The 14,550-nt window shown below is 46.2% G+C and overlaps 1 protein-coding gene across 1 annotated transcript; it reads right to left on the reverse strand.

Moving 5' to 3' along the window:
• Positions 1 to 5,606: 5,606 nt before the first annotated feature.
• Positions 5,607 to 9,043, reverse strand: LOC139240365 (chemerin-like receptor 1). The gene is made up of 3 exons (XM_070868836.1): positions 9,010 to 9,043; positions 6,036 to 6,448; positions 5,607 to 5,924 (listed from the first exon to the last, which is right to left on the reverse strand). The coding sequence occupies exons 1-3, from the start codon at positions 9,041 to 9,043 to the stop codon at positions 5,607 to 5,609; spliced, it is 765 nt and encodes a 254-aa protein (XP_070724937.1).
• Positions 9,044 to 14,550: the final 5,507 nt, after the last annotated feature.

Below are 14,550 nucleotides of genomic sequence, written 5' to 3' on the forward strand. Positions count from 1 at the left end.
GGGTCTGGAACTCACTGCCTGAAAGGGTGGTAGAGGCAGAATCCCTCACCACATTTAAATGTACTTGGATGTGCACTTGAAGTGCTGTAACCTGCAGGGCTACGGACCACGGGCTGGTAAGTGAGATTAGGCTGGGTAGCTCTTTATCAGTCGGCACGGATATGATGGGCCGTACGCCCTCATTGTGTGCAATATACTTCTGTGATTCTACGATTCTATGAAGGATGGAGTCAGTGTGGGATTGGAGCGAGAGTTGACATCATGCCAGTTGTATCAGATAAAGATACAGTGCTGCTAAACTGCAGCCTCCAATCTTATCGATCAATGTCTGCCATGTTGCTGTTTGTACAAGTCCAAGACAGGATCTGACACCCTCAGCTCCCCAATCATGTCATGCCAGAGTCAGTAAACGGTTTGGTCTGTATAGAACTGGTAGGAAATATCTGAAGGCAGATATCACCGACTTCGAACCAGCAGGTCCGACATGCAGAGTCTCTCGGCCACTCTTCGTCTTGTACTTCCACCAGGAGCCCAGCAGACACAGGTAATTCTACAGATCACCATCTACTTTAAGGATTGCCACGGGGTTCGATAGGGTACCAGGTTGATTCCTGGGACGAGAGGGTTGTCCTTTTGACCAGAGAGAATGAGTAGAATGAGCCTATACTCCCGAGAGTTTAGAAGTATGAGCAGTGATCTCATTGAAGCATGCAAGATTCTGAGGGGGATTGACGGGGTAGATGCTGAGAGGCTGTTTCCCCCTCCCTGGATGGGCTAAAACCAGGGGACATACGCTGAGGATAAGGGAACGGCCATTGAGGGCTCAGTTGAGGAGGAATTTCTTCTCCCAGAAAGTGGTGAATCTGTGGAATTCTCTAACCACAGAGGGCTGTGGATGCTGAGTCTCGAAGAGGGCCAGAATTTGCTGGAATTACTATCGCCTGCCGCTGAGGTTTCTCGGTGGTTTCGATGATTTCTGGGCGCTCTCCCCTCCGAGCGAGTTTGTAAGCCCATCACGCTGGTAGGGTGAGAAGTGCACGGGGAGCGTCCACTGGCATGAACCAGCGTGCAACGCCGACAAAAGTGCGATAGCCCACTCCCTCCCCAGATTTGCCCAAGCAGTACTCCGCTCCAGTAAAAGTAGAGACCACCTCCATTCCTCTAACTCCCCCACCGAAACCCATCCCTCCAGTAACCTAACTCTCCCATCGAAGCCAATCCCTCCAGTACCATAACTCTCCCATCGAAGCCAATCCCTCCAGTAACATAACGCTCCCATCGAAGCCCTTTCATTTAGTCCACTAACTCTCCCATCAAAGCCCATCCCTCCAGTACTCTAATTCGCCCATCGAAGCCCATCACTCCACGCCCCTAACTCCCCCATCGAAGCCCATCCTTTCAGTCTCCATCTCTCCCATCGAAGCCCATCCCTCTGATCTCCTAACTCTCCCATCGAAGCCCATCACTCCAGTCCCCTAATTGCCCCATCGAAGCCCATCCCTTCAGTCTCCACTCTGCCATCGAAGCCCATCACTCCAGTCCCATAACTCCTCCTTCGAAAGATTGCTGGGATGTGGGCACTGCCGGCAATGCCAGCATTTATTGCCCGTCCCGAATTGCCCTTGAGAAGGTGGTGGTGAGCTGCCTTCTTCAACCGCTGCAGTCCGAGTGGTGAAGATGCTCCCACAGGGCTTTCCAGAATTTTGACCGCGCGACATTGAAGGATGGTGTGTGACTCGGAGAGGAATGTGATGGTGGTGATGTTCCCATGCGCCTGCTGCCCTTGTCCAGCGAGGCAGTAGAGGTCACGGATTTGGGAGGTGCTAACGAAGTGGCCTTGGCTAGTTGCTGCAGTGCATCTTGTGGATGCTACACCTTGCAACCACGGTGCGCCAGAGGTGGCAGGACTGAGGGTGAAAGGCGAGAATTGGGGTGCCAACCAAGTGCAATTCGTCATGGATGGCTTAGAGTTTCTTGAGTGTTGTTGGAGCTGCACTCCTCCAGGCAAGTGGAGATTATTCAATTCTTCATATGGCCTTTCAGAGGTAATTGTGTCTGATAATGGGCCGCAATTTTGTTGAGAAGATTTTGCACAGTTCACGAGCAGAAATATGTGAAAAGTACCAAGGTTCCATCGTACCACCCTGCTTCAAATGGTGTAACAGAGCACAGACTCCAAATTGTAAAATATGCTTTCATCAAACAAATGTTGGATCCAAATCCAAAGAAATGGCAATTGGCTTTGTACCATAAATTGACAACTTTTCTAATTACTTAGCAGAATACACCTCATACAACGACGGGTAGGACACCAGCAGAGTTCTTCCTCAAACGACAGCCACAAACCAGTTTCTCGTTGCTAAATCCAAACTTGGCACAGTCGGTGGAAGAGAAACAATCAATAGAGAAAGAGAATCATGACAGAGGGAGAGTAAGTGAGAGAAGTGTGAAACTGAATCAGATGGTGAGATTAAAGAACCATCACCATAAATGGTTAAAGTAGTTGCCAGGAAGAGTAGTGAATATATGTGTTCTTCGCATATTTTTGGTCAAGAAGTTTGATCATGGAAAGATTAGATTTTCTCACATTGATCATATTTTACCTAGAGATGTGGAAGGGGTTGAACGTTGGCGTGATTCGATTATTTCTGATGCGTCAGTAAGTCTTATTACAAGTAGAGTAACAGTAGAACATCAGATGTTCTATAAACAAGTCCAAGAGAAGGTCAGAATTTAAGCCTGAGGCCGAGTCTGGAAGACAAACATTCTGAAGTTGCAAATAGTTCCCATGTAAATCATGGGTTGCCCCTGGAATAAAACTCTCCTGAGGCTCAGCCTAGAATGAGTCTGAGTTTGGCAACAAGTTTGGAATTTCTTTTCGAGATCGAAGATATCCTCTTAGAAAGAGAAAATCTGTGGTTAAGTTTGATTTCAAAATATGGCAAAATATGTCCATATTGTTGTTGTGTATAACCATGCAAGTTATGCATAATGAATATTTTATGATTGCTTCTTCATTAAGGAGGGAGATGTGCCATATAGAGCTCCACCTGGGGGACGACTGTGGTAATGCAACTCTTGATGTACAACAATAATAGGGTCATGTGACACTTCACATGATGCCAGTTTTCAGCAAGAGCCATCTTGTATAATGTGTGTGTTAGTGAGGTCATAAAAAATATATTGCGGTTTAGCCGATAAGATTAATACATTTTCTTTCTACTTTACAGAGAGCGGACTTGTGTGCCAAGAATCAATTATTAAGGATGTCATCGCAGTGCATTTGGAAAGAGGTAATATGATAGGTCCAAGTCAGCATGGATTTGTGAAAGGGAAATCATGCTTGACAAATCTTCTGGAATTTTTTGAGGATGTTTCTAGTAGAGTGGACAAGGGAGAACCAGTTGATGTGGTATATTTGGACTTTCAGAAGGCTTTCGACAAGGTCCCACACAAGAGATTAATGTGCAAAGTTAAAGCACATGAGATTGGGGGTAGTGTGCTGACATGGATTGAGAACTGGTTGTCAGACAGGAAGCAAAGAGTAGGAGTAAATGGGGACTTTTCAGAATCGCAGGCAGTGACTAGTGGGGTACCGCAAGGTTCTGTGCTGGGGCCCCAGCTGTTTACACTGTACATTAATGATTTAGACGAGGGGATTAAAAGTAGTATCTCCAAATTTGCAGATGACACTAAGTTGGGTGGCAGTGTGAGCTGCAAGGAGGATTCTATGAGGCTGCAGAGCGACTTGGATAGGTTAGGTGAGTAGGCAAATGCATGGCAGATGAAGTATAATGTGGATAAATGTGAGGTTATCCACTTTGGTGGTAAAAACAGAGAGACAGACTATTATCTGAATGGTGACAGATTAGGAAAAGGGCAGGTGCAAAGAGACCTGGGTGTCATGGTACATCAGTCATTGAAGGTTGGCATGCAGGTACAGCAGGCGGTTAAGAAAGCAAATGGCATGTTGGCCTTCATAGCGAGGGGATTTGAGTACAAGGGCAGGGAGGTGTTGCTACAATTGTACAGGGCCTTGGTGAGGCCACACCTGGAGTATTGTGTACAGTTTTGGTCTCCTAACCTGAGGAAGGACATTCTTGCTATTGAGGGAGTGCATCGAAGGTTCACCAGACTGATTCCCGGGATGGCGGGACTGACCTATCAAGAAAGACTGGATCAACTGGGCTTGTATTCACTGGAGTTCAGAAGAATGAGAGGGGACCTCATAGAAACGTTTAAAATTCTGACGGGGTTAGACAGGTTAGATGCAGGAAGAATGTTCCCAATGTTGGGGAAGTCCAGAACCAGGGGACACAGTCTAAGGATAAGGGGGAAGCCATTTAGGAACGAGATGAGGAGGAATTTCTTCACCCAGAGAGTGGTGAACCTGTGGAATTCTCTACCACAGAAAGTTGTTGAGGCCAATTCACTAAATATATTCAAAAAGGAGTTAGATGTAGTCCTTACTACTAGGGGAATCAAGGGGTATGGTGAGAAAGCAGGAATGGGGTACTGAAGTTGCATGTTCAGCCATGAACTCATTGAATGGCGGTGCAGGCTAGAAGGGCCGAATGGTCTACTCCTGCACCTATTTTCTATGTTTCTATGTTTCTAACACACATACAGGATGTTTATTTTCTCACCCCTATCCAGGAGTTATTTTTATTTAGAATACTGGAAAGAAATACAAGCAAAGGCGATAGCATCAAATGCACAATAATTTCTAATTATTAACCTGCACTGACCAATCCCATTAAAGTACTTAACATTTAAAAATTGCTTATATCCTAAGGGATTACAAAGCAACGACTCTCACACATGAGTTAACTCCAGCCTTGGTGGGCAATTGGAGATTAACCCCCTGATTCTCTTGATAACTGACCAGGTCACCACTCACATTAGCTGCAGTGCTGACCTCTCGTGTTACAGCCATCCTTTACTAGTTTTCTGGATGTCTGCCCACCGTGTACGTAATTATCTTGGTCTAAAATAAAGGGATATTTTTTCACCATGAGTAGGTCTCTCATTCTCTTCTCTTCACAGCTCCCACAAAATGCCTGTGAGAACTGTTTCTTTGCAGTCGTCAGATGTTAAAACACACGAGAAAGTCTTTTGAATTCGCAAAATATTTTGGGTCACAAAAAAATTGTCAACCCATGTTTTCAGTCATCCTGGGGCAGTTTGCAAGCAGAGTTATTAGCAGAAAATTAGACAAAAATGCAGTGGTCTCAGAGAGGTTGTAGTTTAGCAGCACTGAAGCTTTGGCTGATAAACCCCAGTACCTTGCTATTGCAATGAGGGTTTCTGCCTCTGCCAACCTTTCACGCAGTGAGTTCCAGAGCCCCACTACCCTCTGGGTGAAGAAGCCTGTTCTCAAATTCCCGCTAAACCTCCTATAATTGACTTTGCATTGATGACTCCTGGTTGTCAACCCGTTGAAGCGATTTTATGAGCAGGTCCCTGAAGTCCTGCCACATGAAGGTGTAAAGGACGGGGGTGATGCAGCTGTTGAAGTAGGCCAGGCTGCTGCTGACCTGGAAGCCGATGCTGAGTGCCAGGGGCAACAGCTCCTCACGCCGCTGGAGCAGGATGTTGAAGAATCCTCAGCACAGGAGGAAGTCCAGGATGACGGCGGCCATGACCCTGAAGGACTTGCCGCTGCTGGGCACCAAGCGGCCCCACCTCAGCTCCAGCCCGATGAAGGTGTAGCTGGCGGCGATGACCAGGAACGGGAGGAGGAACCCGCCGAGGAAATAAGTGATGGCCACCGCTCGGTACCGGGCGTAGGCCAGGTTCTTCGCCCACTCTATCACCTGCTGGCAGTCCTCGCCTCCGTAATCCGTCGTGTTCAGAGCTGCCCACTCGCCCTTCAGCAGGTAGTCGGGGCAGCAAAGTGTCTGATCATCCAGCGGTACCAATTTCTGAAAGACAAACACGGGCGAACTAATGATGGCAGCCACCACCCACAACACCAGGCTGAGCAGGGCGGACAACCGTGGGCCGCGGTGATCCCGCAACTAGATGGGCAGCACCACCGAGACGCAGCGGTCAACGCTGATGGTGGCCAGCGTGAAGATGCTGACATGCAGACATCGCACCAACGCTCCATCGTTGAGCTTGCAGGGCAGCCAGCCAAAGGACCAGTGGGAGTCCAGGGCGAGTTCGGAGAACGAGAGTGGGAGCAGCACAGAAAAGGTGAAGTCGGCCATGGCGAGGCTCAGCAAGCAGATGGTGTATGACGTTCTCTTCAGCTTGAAGCCGATGGACCAGTTGACCAGCCCATTGCCCGACACCCCCAGGATGCAGGTGACGACGTAGATCGCCATGCTGTAGGCATCAATCGCTCGCCAAGTGCTGGAGAGGTCTTCAGTCCGCGGGGCATCGTGCGGAAACTCGCTGGAATTGGTCAGCTGGAGAGCCTCAGAATACATTTCAGATGTCCCACCTGAAGACATGAGAGAAAGAAAGACAAAGGACGGGATAGGGAGAAAGAGAGAGAGAGGGGGGGGCGCGAGAGTGAGAGTAAGAAAGAGTGAAAGATAGAGAGGGAGAAAGAGACACAGTGAGAGAGTAAGAGGGAGCGAAAGAGAGAGAGAGCGACAGCGAATGAAAAACAGAGAGGGAAAAAGAGACAGTGAGCGAGAGAGTGAGAGGGATCGAGCAAGCGAGGGAATGGGAGAGACAGAGAGAATGAAGGAGAGCGAGAGTGAAAGAGAGGGAGCGAGAGAGAGACAGAGAGAGAGTGTCAGGGAGCGAGACAGAGGGAGCGAGAGAGAGGGGGCAAGAGAAACAGAGACACAGAGAGAGAGGGGGAAAAACACGGAGAGAGAGGGAGGGACAAAGACACCGAGAGATAGAGAGAGTGACAGAGTGAGAAAGAGAGCGAGGGAGCGTGAGAGGGAGCGAGATAGAGACACTGAGAGAGAGAAAGGGAGAGAGAAAGAGAGAGAGTTAGAGACAGAAAGAGAGACAGAGACAGAGACAGAGAGCAATACAGAGGGGGGGGGGGGGGAGAGCGGGAGAGAGAGAGGGAACAGTGTTCAACCCAGTACTGCAATGACAGAGATTGACACTTTAATTTCACCTGCGTAACATCGCCCGTCTCCGCCCCTGCCTCACCTCATCTGCTGCTGAAACCCACGTCCGTGCCTTTGTTACCTCCAGACATGTCTAGTTCAAAGCTCTACTGGTCGGCCTACCTAATCGTGAGCTCATCCAAAACTCCCATTTTTAACTCACACCTCGTCCCGTTTACCTATCGTTCTCCCCCCTCGTCCATTGCTCACTAACCTACATTGAGCCTCATTCCGGCAATGCCTCAAATTCTCACCTCTGTTTTCAAATAACTCCATGGCCTCCTCGCCCCTTCCCTCATTCTATCTATAAACACCCCCAGCCCACAGTGCGCTCCCTCAGCACTGCCCCTCCGACAGTGCTGCACTCCCTCAGTACTGTCCCTTCGAAAGTGTGGCACTCCCTCAGTACTGCCCCTCTGACAATGTGCCGTTCCCTCAGTACTGCCCCTCCGACAGTGCAGCGCTCCTTCATTCATGCCCCACCTACAATGTAGAACTTTTTTGGGGGGTTTCAAAGACCAAAACTTATACGAACACTGACATTTTCCAATACAATGGACTTCAATAAAAAGATTAAAACAACTATAAATTCCTAATTCAACACTACGGAGTACAGGTTCGGAAGTAGCAGCGAAACGGCAAATTCTCGAGCTTACCGATTTTAAATTCTACTTTGCAATATATATACCCCAAGTTATACAGTTACATACAATTAAAACAATGCATTCCTTCAAAATATCTATGCCTCAAAGTTAATTGGTAATGCACAATCTTTCTGGAAATAACTGTGCCCAAACTGGCTTACGTATAATCCTGTAGGTGATCAGCCTGACTGGATTAAAACTTCCGTGTCTTTGACTGGCCGGTCTCTAGCCCCTTCTGTCGATGTTTGTCTCGTGGCTTCACAGTGTGAGCAAACCTTTTTCCTGCTTCATTAATACTCCATATCCAACTTGCACCTCACGGTATCCTGCTGTCCCTTTCTGGTTGGCTCGAGATCACATATCCCTCTTGTTGATTGGCCAAATCTGATGCCCGTCAATGCCCCATTTTCCTCGTTGATTACAAACTGCTTGTCCAATGCCCCGAGCATTCCTTCAACCTGTTTACAGGCGGGATTCTTTCGTATCCCATCAGCCTTCAGTCCTGCCTTAACTGCCTCTCATGTACCAACATAAGTTGATATTATCACAGTACTCTGAGAAGATGTACAAATTCCAAATAACACTTTAGTCACCACGTACTTAAACATAACACTTCGAGAAGACGTGCACAATGCAACCAACTGTTTATGCACCAAATAAAGGAAGTATTTGAAAATACAGATTAAAATATATTCAAATACATATGTTGTACCCGGCCTTGGGTTTTTTGTTGGGACAGTGCAGAGGGAGCTTTATTCTGTATTTAACCCGTGCTGTATCTGCCCTAGGAGTGTTTGATGGGGCAATACAGGAAGATTTACTCTCTATCTAACGCTGCACTGAACCTGCCTCGGAGCGTTTGAATTTGCTTCCGTTTGCAACAGTGCCACCATTAATCTTGATCAACAAAGTATCTTTGTCAATTTGATTTTCTGAACAAAAACAGTATGGTGCAGGGGAAGGGCCTCGAGTGGAGCATACATGCCGGCATGGTCTGGTTGGTTCTAATGGCCTGTTTTGGTGCTGCATATCCTGTGTAATGTAGATTTGTGTAGTTCGAGGATTGATCTCAAACAAGGCGCCACGCTTATGGTCTACAGAGCTGTAGTGATACCCGCCCTCCTATATGCTTGAGAGACATGGACTATGTACAGTCGGCACTTCATAGCAATGGCGATGCACCACCAACGCTGCCTCCACAAGATCCTGCAAATCCCCTCGGTGTATACGCGCACCAATATCTGCGTTCCCTCTCAAGCCAACATCCCCAGCATCGAAACACTGACCGCACTCAACCAGCTGCACTTCTATGGGCGACATCGTCCACATGCCCGATTCTGGACTCCTCAAACAGGCAATCTGCTTCGAGATTTGTCACGGCAAGTGAGCCCCAGGAGGACAGAGTAAATGCTTCAAGAACACCTTCAAAGCATCCTTGAATAAATGTAACATCACCACCGACTCTCGGGTATCTTTGGCCAAAGACCTGCTCAAAGTGGAGCAGGAGCACCAGGGAAGACTCCGAATATCTCGAGTCTCTTCTCTGGGAGGACATGGATGCCAATCGCAAAAAGCAGAATCAGCGCATTGCGACCCCAGGACCTCACCCACCTGTCAATCGAACCATCGTTTGGCCCACCTGTGACAGAGACTGTGGGTCCCGCATTGGTCACCTCAGTCACATGAGAACTCGTGTTTGTGTGGAAGCAAGTCTTTCTCGAATCTGAATGACTGCCAAAGAAGAAGAAGAAGCAATGTATGTAATACATCTAGTCCTCGTAGTCTTCTCCTTTATTGCAAGGGTGATGGAGTATAAAAGCAGACAAGTCCGGCTACAAGTGTGCAGGGTATTGGTGAGGCCACACCTGGAGTACTGCGTGCAGTTTGGTCTCCTTATTTAAAGAGGGATAGACTTCCACTGGAGGCAGTTCAGAGAAGTTTCATGAGTTGATTCATATAAACATAGAAATATAAAATGTTTGTGCAGGAGTGGGCCATACGGCCCTTAAAGCCTGAACCGCCATTCGATAAAATTATGGCTGATCATTCCCTCAGTAGCCCTTTCCTGCTTTCTCTCCATACCCCTTGATCCCCTTAGCCGGAAGGGCCATATCTAATTCCCTCATGAATATATCCAATGAACTGGCATCAACAACTCTCTGTGGCAGGGAATTCCACAGGTTAACAACTCTCTGAGTGAAGAAGGTTCTCTTCATGTCAGTCCTAAATGGCCTAACCCTTATCCTAAGACTGTGTCCCCTGGTTCTGCACTTCACCCACATTGGAAACAATCTACCCGCATCTAACCTGTCCCATCCCATCAGTATCTGAGATTAATGGGTGGTCTTATGAAGAAAATTTGAACAAGTTGGGCATATAGTTTTTGGAAGTTAGAAGAATGAGAGGTGATCTTATTGAAACGAGTAAGATTCTGAGGGGGTTGAAATGGTCGAGCAGAGAGGATGCTTCCCCTTCAGGGTGAATGTAGAACTTGTGGGACATAGTTTCAGAATAAGGGGCCGCCCGTTTAAAACGGAGATGAGGAAGAATTTCTTCTCTCAGAGGCTTGGGAATCTGTAGAATTCTCTACCATAGAGAGCTGTGGAGGCTAAGTCAGAGAATATAGTTATGGTGGAGGTAGACAGATTCTTCAATGATAGGTGAGTCAAGGGTTATGGGGAGCGGGCAGGGAAGTGGAGTTGAGGCCAAAATGAGATCAGCCATGCTCTTATTGAATGGCGGAGCAGGCTCGAGGGGCCAAATGGCCGACTCATGTTCCTATTTTTTTCTTATGTGTGTTGTGTTTCTGTGCCTGTGTGTGTGTAAGTGTGATTGTTTCTGTGTAAGACTTACGTTAATTAAGACTGGTTTAAGCCTGTAAAGTTTATGTCTTTTCCCTACACTTTACAGAGTTGGACTTGTGAGACAAAAACAACACAGACTCCGGGTGTAAGTCACCCACGACTATCTAGGGGTTATCTTTGTTAGAATAATCAAAATAGATACAAGCAATCACGATAGAATCAAATAGACAATAATTTCTCATTATTAAGCCACAGCGATCCATCCCATTAAAGTATTTCTGAACACATAAAGATTGCCGATGACCTCGTGATTGCAATGCAAATGCACTCCCACCTGAGAGTTAACTGCAACTGTGGTCAGCGATTGGAAATTAACCCCCTGATTCTTTTGGTAAATGACCAGGTCACCAATCGCTTCATTGCAGTGTTGCCCGCACATGTTACAGCCATTATATATTGTTTTTTCCTGATGTCTTGACCACCGTGTACCTAATTGTCCAGGTTTAAAAGATAGGGAATGTATTTTGCGATGGATATGTCTTTCATTCTCTTATTTTCTTGTTGCAGCTCTGTCACCGTTCCCCGACAATATCTTTTTGCAGCTGCGCCACGTTAAAACGCTGGAGAAAGCCTTTTGAGTTCGCAACGCCTTTTGAGTCACTACAAAGGGTCAAATCAGGTTTTAGCTAGAAAAGTAATTAGCAGAAAATGAAACAAAATATTGCTGTCATCTTACAGATCCAACCTGAAGTGACTGCACTTGAACCTGTCAATTCCCGGTCACTTTTAGTTTAGTTCGTAATCCTGAACTTTTGACTGTGTTTCCTATATCAGCCTGAGCCACTCCTGCTACTGGCATCTCCTGTTAACTCGGCAGGTTATTATCAGAAAATACAACGCAATCGCTGGTTGTACAGCGACCAAGACATGCGAGACAATCGGTATTCAAGGGGGAATTTTGCTGTTGGTTGCAATGTCCCAACAGGACGAATCATCAGCAATCATAGACATTACTTTTCGTAGTGGCTTTGCGACTGTTTAACACATTTCATTAACGCCTTCAATCGTTCTGGTGGAGCTGGGATTATGATAACCAAATCGCGTCATGTACTGATGCTATTGATCCTTTAAATCATCTTCTACAGTGATATCTGCTTGTCTCTGTGGATAAATGCTTAATGAAACCCGCGCCCCAAAGTCTCACAGTTTGGGCTGGGGAAAAACAACAATTTCCCGCCACGATGCAGCAAGTCAGGTTGGTACCATACTGGTATTCCCCGTGTATGGTGGTAAAACAATATTCACCCTTTGCTCTATATGCAGATCGTACGGGGTAAATTATGTCCCGTAATAACCAGCACGGTGCATGTCCATGCTATCCCATCCCACTTAAACCCGCACACTGGGGCTGCATGTTCTACCACACCGTGGGGCAAGTGAACGTGTCGCCATGCTTGAGCACACCCAGTTAGGTCTGGGGCTACCCATGTTGTCCCAGTCACCCGAGTCACATACTGCGGGGCTTCATTTTATCCGACGGAATGATCACCCAGCGTAATCCTACATTCTCTACTCGATACGAAGGATTTGGGTTTGCTTTCTCTGGCATGATTGGGTAATAACACACTGTCTCTAACAGGGTGATGTCATTCTGTTACTGCAGACGGCACACGTGCCTCACCGGGCATACCGGTACCAATCTTCTGACTTGAAACAGAGTCTGAGTCAGTTGGTAAGTGCACAGCGCACTCAGAAGTCAATCAGTTGCCCTAAAGGGGAGCTTTCCTACAGCAATATTCTACAGGTTTTCTAGAGGCTCGTTCCACTAATCAAGATCTACACCTTACACGTACATTTCGCGTGGGCAGGCTGTAGCTAGTCAAGTGCTGCAGGGATCAGTGCTGGGGCCTCAGCTATTTACAATCTATATTAATGACCCAGATGAAGGGACCGAGTTAAATGTTTCCAAGTTTTCTGATGATACAAAGCTGGGCGTGACAGTAAGCTGTGAGGAGAAGACAAAGTGCCTTCAAAGGGATATAGATAGACTAAGTGAGTGGGCAGTAATGTGGTAGGTGGAGTATAATGTGGGGAAATCTGAGGTTATTCACTTTGGTAGGAAGAATACAAAAAGGGAATATTATTTTAAATGGTGAGAAACTTTTAACTTGTGGGTGTTCAGAGAGATTTGAGTGTCCTTGTGCAAGAAACACAGAAAGCTAGCACGCAGGTAAAGCAAGCAAGTCGTAAGGCAAATGGCATGTTGTTCTTCATTGCAAGCGGGTTGGATTATAAGAGTAACGAAGTCTTGCTACTATTCTACAGAACCTTGGTGAGACCACACCTGAACTACTGTGCACAGTTTTGGTCTCCTTATCTAAGGAAGAATATACTTGCCTTGGAGTTGGTACAACGTACGTTCACTAGACTTATTCCTGGGATGAGAGGACTGTCTTATGGTGAGAGATTGTGTAGAATGGGCCTATATTCTCTGGATTTTAGATAACAGAGAGGTAATCTCATTGAAAAATAGAGAATGCTTACAGGACGTGACAGGGTGGATATTTCCACTGGCTGGGAATTTTTTTAACAGAATTCCTAGCATCTAACTTCAAGGCTGAAGCTTATCTTTTGCAGAACGAATGGTCTTCTATGCATTTGTATTTATTTGCGTGTTTTATAATCAAAATAGCTCTGCACCTGCAATTTTAACTTAAGATGTAATTCACTTGTGGGCAGACGGTATCATTAACATTGTTAATACCGAGTAACTGGACTTCAGAAGAATGAGAGGGGACCTCATAGAAACGTTTAAAATTCTGACGGGTTTAGACAGGTTAGATGCAGGAAGAATGTTCCCAATGTTGGGGAAGTCCACAACCAGGGGTCACAGTCTAAGAATAAGGGGGAAGCCATTTAGGACCGAGATGCGGAGGAACTTCTTCACCCAGAGAGTGGTGAACCTGTGGAATTCTCTACCACAGAAAGTTGTTGAGGCCAATTCACTAAATATATTCAAAAAAGAGTTAGATGTAGTCCTTACTACTAAGGGGATCAAGGGGTATGGTGAGAAAGCAGGAATGGGGTACTGAAGTTGCATGTTCAGCCATGAACTCATTGAATGGCGGTGCAGGCTAGAAGGGCCGAATGGCCTACTCCTGCACCGATTTTCTATGTTTCTATGTTTCTATGTTTCTAAAAACCAATGCATTCGTACAACTTAGAAAATATTGACCCCTGTAATGAATTATGAATTTGAGGTGTCAAAACACGTCATAATTAAAAACATGACGCAAGTACCTCTCTCAAATAATACATGTCTATACATACATAAATCAATTAACCAACTTATCATCATAAGCAATTGTCTAACATCCACAAGATTACAAAGGGTTAAACTGATTTCAGCTCTATTGCCATAAAGATGGAGGGAGCTAAGACAAACATACAGACTCTCTCTTTTCCAAAGACAGGCTTTCGAGCAAACAAAAAATTCTTCAACTCCCCAACAGTCACGTTCGACAAGTCTCACAACAAATCCACATTTTCCACACAAACTTTATTTTCAGCATTCTTTCAAGCTTTTCTCACTCAGTGAAATCCAATAATTTTTAATATTTTCTGGGCACAAACACTGACAGCGTCAAGTGTCAGTTTCAACTTCCTCTATTCTCCCCATTCCTTTAAAACCTCTTGAATATGCAAAGCCTTTTGGGTCACTAATAATTGGTCAACGCATATTGTCTGCCATCTTGGATCAGTTTGCAAGCACAGTTATGAGCAGAAAGCAGCCCCCATAAAGGCTGTAGTCTTAGAGGCCTGCAGGTTAGCAGCACTGAAGCTTTGGCTGATATATCCCAGTACTTCCTCGAAGCTATGAGGGCTTCTGCTTCTGCCACCCTTTCAGGCCGTGAGTTTCAAACCTCAAACACCCTCTGCGTGAAGAAGCGTCCCCTCAAATCCCAACTAAACCTCCTACAAATGAGTTTGCATTGATTCTCCGTGGTTGTCAACCCGTTGAAA

Source organism: Pristiophorus japonicus, chromosome 31, assembly GCF_044704955.1.
Source record: "Pristiophorus japonicus isolate sPriJap1 chromosome 31, sPriJap1.hap1, whole genome shotgun sequence".
NCBI lineage: Eukaryota > Metazoa > Chordata > Chondrichthyes > Pristiophoridae > Pristiophorus > Pristiophorus japonicus.